The sequence below is a fragment of the Stylophora pistillata genome, chromosome 7 (genome assembly GCF_964205215.1).
Source record: "Stylophora pistillata chromosome 7, jaStyPist1.2, whole genome shotgun sequence".
Lineage (NCBI taxonomy): Eukaryota > Metazoa > Cnidaria > Anthozoa > Scleractinia > Pocilloporidae > Stylophora > Stylophora pistillata.
Genome location: NC_142525.1, coordinates 28,899,863 through 28,907,607, shown reverse-complemented (window position 1 = coordinate 28,907,607; position 7,745 = coordinate 28,899,863). Strand labels below are relative to the sequence as shown.

The window sequence follows — 7,745 nt, the reverse complement described above, 5'->3', positions numbered from 1 at the left end:
AGTTTACCGTTTGGTCTAAAAGTATCAAGTGAAATCTTTCAACGGAAAATTGATGAAGCCCTGGAAGACTTAAGTGGTGTCTTCAATATTGTTGATGACATTATCATCGTTGGTTGTGGTGCAACTGAATCCGAAGCATTCGCTGACAACAACCAGAATTTCTCGAAGTGTATACAACGATGTAAAGAAAGGAACATTACACTCAACGAAGATAAGCAAGAAACTGGACTCACAGATATTACGTTCCATGGTCACAAGATCACTAGCAGTGGCATTGAAGTGGACAAAGCTAAAGTTAAGGCCATAGTTGATATGCCTGTTCTCACTGACGTAGACGGCATAAGACGTCTTTGTGGCATGGCTTAATACGTATCCAGATTCATTCCAAACCTTGCAGGTACCCTTGAACCACTGAGAAAGTTAACTCGCAAAAATGCCTCTTTCGTATGGCCCAAAGAATGCGAAGAAGCATTCGGCACTCTCAAGGAAAAGCTGTCTGAATCTGCATGCTTGGCTTATTTTGATCCTTCAAAGGAAATTGTAATCTAAGTCGACAGCAGCCAGCATGGCATAGGTGCATTACTTCTTCAAGGCGGACGTCCTATTGAGTATGCTTCACGTGCACTGACGATATCAGAGAGGAACTGGGCTCAGATTGAGAAGGAAGCCTTAGCCGTGCTGTACGGATTAGAGCGTTTTGATCAATACACTAGCTTATGGTCGGGCAGTGACGGTAAAGAATGACCACAAACCCCTGTCAGCAATACTCCGCAAACCTCTGAGCACAGCCCCTAAACGCCTTCAAGACTTGATGATGCGCTACAATCGTTATGATGTCCACTTTGTGTTTGTGAAGGGATCTGAGCTTCATCTAGCTGACACATTAATCAGAGCTCACCTCAACTCCAATGGTCACAATCAAGACAACCGTGCCCGAATCATGAACGTCAACATATTCGGTAACATTCCTGATGCTCACCTGGAAGAAATACAGGAAGCAACGAAGAAAGACAATGGTCTACAAGGTGTAATGGAACCAGTGATGAACGGATGGCCAGATGGAAAACGCAACATTCCTCCCTCAGCATTGCCCTATTTTGACATCCGTGACACTCTATCTGCAGCTGATGGCGTACTCCTTAAAGGCGAAACAATAGACATCCCTCAATCTTTGAGGTAAAGAATAAGGAAGAGGCTACATAGCTCTCACCTCGCTGCTTACAGTATGCTCCGACGAGCACGAAGTTCTGTATTCTGGCCCGGAATGGCGAGCGACATAAAGCAATTGGCTGACTTATGTGAAGCCTGCCAAGAAATGAAGCCAAAGAATCAACATGAGCCTCTCAAGCAACACAAGGAGGGTGACGAACCCTGGCAAAAGATTGGACTTGACATTTTCCAAATTGCGGATAAGTACTACCTAGTAACTCTTGATTACTATTCTACATTTATCGAGGTTGATCTCCTCAGTACTCAAATAAGCACTCGTGTAATTAACCTACTCAAGAGTCACTTTGCTCGATACGGAATCCCCAGAATGATTGTATCGGACGGTGGCCCACAGTTCTCCAGCTCTGAATTCGATTTGTTTGCTAAAGCCTGGCATATCATCCACGTGACTTCATCACCCATGCACCAGCGGGCAAATGGAAAGGCTGAAGCAGCCGTAAAATCCATGAAGAAACTACTAATCAAGACTCACAAAGAAGGTAGTGATCCACTTGAAGCTCTATTGGAGCACCGCAACACCCCGCGACAGGACGTTGGTCTTAGCCCTGCTGAACTCATGTTCAAACGTAAGACGCGCTCACTCGTACCCTCATTCAACAAGCATTCGAGCAATGATCCCATTGAGGTAAGGCGTCAAGCGCGCAAAGACACCGTCAAGAAAAGCCACGACAGGAAAGCTAAGAGTCTCCCTGTACCGGACATAGGACAGTCCATATTCTTTCAACATTTGGAAGGAAGAGATTGGAAATTTGGTGAGGTCTCCAACATACTAGGCCCAAGCACCTATGAAGTCAAAAGACCTGATGGAAGCACAGATCGACGAAATAGAGTTCATGATCACCTTAGGCCCACCAAAGTAAACCTAAAGACCCGAGACACTTCTCCATCTCATGTCCCTCACTCCTCCAACCAAACGGCACCAAAAGAACAGAGGACGCCTACCAAATCTTTACCTGGTGAAGTGGCAAACAACAGTGACAACACTGCAAGCAACCCCCAAAGCGCCCAGCCCAACAGCCTTACAGCAAATAGACCACGACGATCCATAAATCCTCCTGTTTGTTTTAATGACTATATAATTAAGTGATTGACACTGGTTTCTAATTGGTCATGATTTTATTATAGGCATGTTGACTTTTCAATAGTACCTCTTACTCATAATTTCGTCGACGTTGTAACTGTTTTATTGACACTCCTGAAATTTTAAGCTTTCTTTTCTTTCTCCCAGAAAGAGGGATGGTGATTGGCTATCTCATCTGGTTGTCACAATTATAGTCCGGAAGCCAGGACCCTAAAAACAGGGTTTCGTACAATGATCGGGTCAGAAAAGGTTTGATAGTGGATTTTGATAGAGCAAGACCTGCTTATCAATGTCAGCTAGTTAGTAGAGTTGAATTGTGGTATAGGTTACGAGTTAAGCGGCTATTTTAATAGGCCACCTGTTTAAATTCATGGAAACGAGGTTAAGATACAAGATCACTGATAATGCGTAAATTAAACATTTATTTTGACCTGAATCTACAAATATCGGTACACCTTTGTAGAACGAATCTAAATCATGTTCAGGTTGCTCAAATTTAGGTCACGTGACCGAACACGTCAAAGCTGCAAGGTCAAAAATGGTGTTTTAGAGCTTTTACTAACCTAATTTAACGTCTTCACTACCATAAATGTGTTAATTATTCATAAATTAACTGATGTTTTGTACGTAATTTTACTGTATTACACACTGTGACACAAATTCTAGCTTATTCAAACTGAAACAATAAAAAATGGTAATTTTTCTTCCATTTCTGGGTCAATATGAAAACGAGGCTCCTTCCGGTAGCTTCTGTTTACAGCGTTATTTGCAATTGTTTATCAAGGGAAACCTATAACATCGTTGCTTCTTAACAAATAATGTCCCAGTCATGCTCAAAATTTGCAAAGCAAGATCACTTGACCGAGCACGTGACCTCAGACAGGCCAAAAAGTTATATTTCAGTATTAGAAAATGCCAGTTACATCAAAAATAGTTGTTGCCTGCTTCCGTAAAGGATAAGACTGTTATTTATTGTAATTTAAGGCTAAATGACTTGATTCTACATTTTTTCAGGTCTTTTACACCATTAATTTGTAGCTAAAAGCAGGGACTTTGAGACAAATTTTAGCTTATTCAAACCGAAACCATAAAAGAATGACAATTTTTCTCCCATTTCTGGGTCAACATGAAAACGAGGCCCATTCCGGTAGCTTCAACAATATTTCTGCCTTTATAAATTTGCTCTGCAGAAGTTTCTGGGCCTTTCAAAAAAGATACGTCAAACATCAAACAATTTTACTCTTCGTTGCTTTCTTCCGAGTCAGTTACGAAGGTAACACCATGAGGGTTCTTACATACGTCATCATCTGCCATGCAGTAGCATCCTTCAGTACAAGCAAGCCCTGTGTTGTTGCAGGAGCAGTTTTGCAAGCAGGAAGATGTCTTCCATTTACACGTAGTCAGTTCAAGGAGATTTTCCGGAGCCGGTGCTTTTGTCATTAGCAGTGGTAAAAGATGCTTTTCATCCCTCACCCATCCGTGACCCTCTGGTGACTCAAGATCTTGCATCCCTTCAAGACCGTGCCTCCAGACGAAGGCCTGGTAGTTTGATCGCTTTAGATGTTGAAGTAGACAATAAGATGTCGGTGGAAGCATTTCGTTTTTCTGTTCTTTCTGGCAGAACATGAGGTAACGCAGCTCATCTACGGTGCTTGCCTTTTTGGATGTTGTATATAGACTGCAAACAAAGCTTTCGCATTTGCCAGCTGTGGTTACGTTCAATTCTTGTTCCTCTCCGAGACGAGACAAGCTATCCTGGTGGTCAGTACTATGACAAAAACTCTCCCATGCCTTCTTCTTCCCGATACCGGCCAAAAAGCTAGTCGAGTCACAGCCCGTGATTGCATGGAATCCAGGAAGAGATCTACAAAGCTTTTCACCCAAAGCATGGGCGATGTCATGCACTGGAATCATTCGTTGTCGGTCCTTCAATCCGCTGCGAAACCACAATTCTGGACATCTCAAACTTCGAAAGTGGCTAACGCTTAGGATAAGGACATCAGTATCTGGCGACTGGATAACAAGTCGTCTATCTGTTCTTGCTGCGTACTTAGCATGCAATATCATCCTGGTGTCAGCCTCTTCATGATTTGATCGGAGTGCCTGCACCTCTCTGCACTGACCTCTTCTCACAGTCACCGCTTTCTGGCCATCTCTGAAGCCACCACCGATCACAAGCTCCTTCTGTGGGGGAAGCTGGTGTTCACCGAGCCTGCATAGCGCAGCAGACAAGAAATCGCACAGGTTAACCTTGTATTGGAAATATGTAGCACACATTAGGGAATTGGAACCTCTTATGAATGATTACAGTCGAAGGCAAAAAATTTTGATTGGCAATTCACATTGCTGGTTACGAAAGTTTAGTTTAAGAGTAAAACTTGTTAACTAAAATAGTCTAAGCCATACCTTATTCTTGGGATTGGAAAAGTACTTTCCCCATTGCCTGGGGACTGGAGTTGCAGGACCTCCTATCCGTACTTGAAGACCAACGGATGCTCCTCGTCGTTCACGCTCTCCTTCCTTTATGGAGTTCTCCCAGTACTGGTAAAAGTCTACTTGGACTTGAACACAGTTGTTTGAAAAGAGCGGGGCAGTGAAGATTTAGTAGTACTTTTCAGAAAGATCCCCAAATGTACTTGTTCCGGCAGAGTTTGACATTTGTATGACAGCCATGCCATCGATGATGACAACAGTTGGATTAGGTAATGCTGTTAGTTGCTGAACCACGTTAACGTCTTTCTCCAGAAGAGAGCATAGGACGCTCTTTGTACCTTTTCTTAGACTCCCATCTGCGTTTGCGAGTGAATATGGTACCGGAGACAATTCAAAGCTTAGGACATCTTTGAGACAGATCTGTCGCGTATTTGACACAATAAGGAGCCTGCCAAACAAGTCCCTGTCCGCGTTAACAGTGACAAGCTTGTCGCTGGCTTTGACGTGGATCTTCTTATTTGCGCTACTGAACGTCTTGATCTTCATGTTGGGTATTGGTTCCCAGAAACCAACGGCATTGCTATTAATACGCTGCTCGACGAAAGCCTTCATTTGCTGCAGGCCTTTCTCAGTACTGAGAATAAGGGTCTTGGAAACATCTTCCGGAAGAACCACTCCAGTAGCGATGTTGAAAAGCGCATCCGAATCGAGATTAAAAGGATTTGTCATCAAACCTGAAGAAAAACAACTGATCATCTTCTTGACATCTTCGTCTCGTCGGACTCTTCTTGGAGATGCATCCTTGTGCGATGCTTGTCCCCCATCTTGAAGGCCGAACATGGCTTTTAAAGCAGATGTAATGGATGCTCGCTCGTGTACTGTTAAAAACCACCGCTCAAGAGCCAACGGACTTTGTGATATCCCAATCACTCCTCCGCTTGATTTCGAGTCAGCATTGATCGACTGCTCCAGGGCCATGTCTGTGAACACTTGTGAAAAGGGCTGCCCTGAACGACTTAGGGAATGATTCCCCTCAGCAAACTCCTTATAGACATCTGGGTGAGTTAGTTCCAGTTTCTGCATATCGGCGAGATAAACAGGTAGGTAGCGAGCATAGTTCTGCCTGTCCATGGCAAAAAATTGAGGTAACATTGCTGCAGTACTGGAAAGATGCAACTTCCAATTTCCGGTTCTGTCTGCCTTTAGAAACTGTAAAAGGGTAGTGACCATAAAGCAATACTCATCCCAAAATACAAATAGCCTGGACCTTTCTTGATTCTCTGACTTAAAGGCGGCGAATAGATCCGTGATTTCCGTCAGATCTGTAGTAATCTTTCTCACGCTCTCTTGTGCGCTCTCTTTGTCGCTCTCTACTGTTCGAACGCAGTCCACAATCTTGCGTAAAATGGGTTCTTCTGGGACCTTTTCATCGCGTGACACGTACCAGATAATAAAAGCATCCCGCATGAAACGGAAGAACACTTCTAAACAGAGTTTGTGTGCCCTTATTCCTCGGTTGTACGATTTCCTTTCATTATAGCGGACGTGGAACCAAGAGCGTATACACCTGACTCAATCAAGAGATCATCAAGTCCAGAATCAGCGAATTTCTTCCCTAACAGTGAAAGAAAGTTCAGAACAATATGAAATCCACCCATGCGTACCACTACGTTGGAGAACTCGTTAGGAAATCTCCACTGTATTTCCTTTGCCTTGCAATATATAGCAAGGTCAATGGTTATCACGGCGTCAGCTTGACCCATCGCTGTACTTATCTTCTGTGCATGTTTCAGCACTGTGTATATGGTTGAAAAGTCATTAGACGATCCATCGATCATCGGACAGTAGCCAATATTGCTCACTACTGGCATCTCAGGATAAAGAATGGTGTTAAATCCTGCCCAACTTGGAATTGATTGCTTTTCCCAAACATCTGAAACAACAGCTTCTCCAAATCTCTTGGGACACAGCCGAAGAAGAGTCCAGATGAAATCAGCTTTTCGAGCAGTACCTGTTTCATTGTTCAAATAATTATACCACTTCATGTCAACAAAGCCAACGTGATCAGTTACAGCTGGACGTCTTCCTCGAACTAGACACTGTTCAATGTCGTACACTGTACCCGTTGCCTGTAATGAACGTCGCTTTGGTCTCTGTTCTACCAGGTGGGGAGGTGGATCTGGACCAAAAGTTCTTTTCTGATAAATAACCATGGTAGTTGCAAGTGTAGTATTCTTCCCATCGAGAGTCTCCTCATTCAAATCATTATTGTCGGCGGAAATCTGTCCAAACGAACCAGCCCTTATTACACTTGGTATGACAGTACCGAACTCTTCAGCCTTGGCAAGAACTTCCTCTGCAATACTTGTATTCACTGCACGAATCTCATCATAGGTTACGCAATGTCCCATTCTGTTTAGCAGTTCGATACAGCTATTCTATAAACGTACTTACAGAGATTGCACTGCTTCAACCATAGAGGCAGCCATGTTGGATGGTGTAGCCTCGTTTTGAAGATTCGTGAAAAAGAGGCTACAGCCTCATTTTATTTTCCCACAAAAGTAATTATGATACTTGCAAAAATGAGCTAACGCATTACAGAACACCCGAAATTTCTAACCACAAAATCCATTATTTAACTGAAAAGCGAGATGAAAGTGTAATATACAGTAGATGCCTTAAAAAGATCGGTCCCTGCTTTTAGCTACAAATTAATGGTGTAAAAGACCTGAAAAAATGTAGAATCAAGTCATTAAGCCTTAAATTACAATAAATAACAGTCTTATCCTTTACGGAAGCAGGCAACAACTATTGTTGATGTAACAGGCATTTTCTAATACTGAAGTATAACTTTTTGGCCTGTCTGAGGTCACGTGCTCGGTCACGTGATCTTGCTTTGCAAATTTTGAGCATGACTGGGACATTATTTGTTAAGAAGCAACGATGTTATAGGTTTCCCTTGATAAACAATTGCAAATAACGCTGTAAACAGAAGCTACCG

At 43.0% G+C, this 7,745-nt stretch overlaps 1 protein-coding gene and 1 pseudogene across 1 annotated transcript; both read right to left on the bottom strand.

The window, feature by feature from the left end:
* Nucleotides 1-3,547: 3,547 nt before the first annotated feature.
* On the bottom strand, nt 3,548-4,378 carry LOC148727380 (uncharacterized). The gene has a single exon (XM_088726477.1). The coding sequence runs from the start codon at nt 4,376-4,378 to the stop codon at nt 3,548-3,550; it is 831 nt and encodes a 276-aa protein (XP_088582603.1).
* Nucleotides 4,379-4,912: 534 nt separating this feature from the next.
* Nucleotides 4,913-7,155, bottom strand: LOC148727379 (uncharacterized; annotated as a pseudogene).
* Between the last annotated feature and the right edge of the window lie 590 nt (nt 7,156-7,745).

Bases quoted from the DNA above. Each gene is read 5' to 3' on its own strand.
- LOC148727380 (XM_088726477.1), bottom strand. From the start codon at position 4,378: ATGATATTGCATGCTAAGTACGCAGCAAGAACAGATAGACGACTTGTT.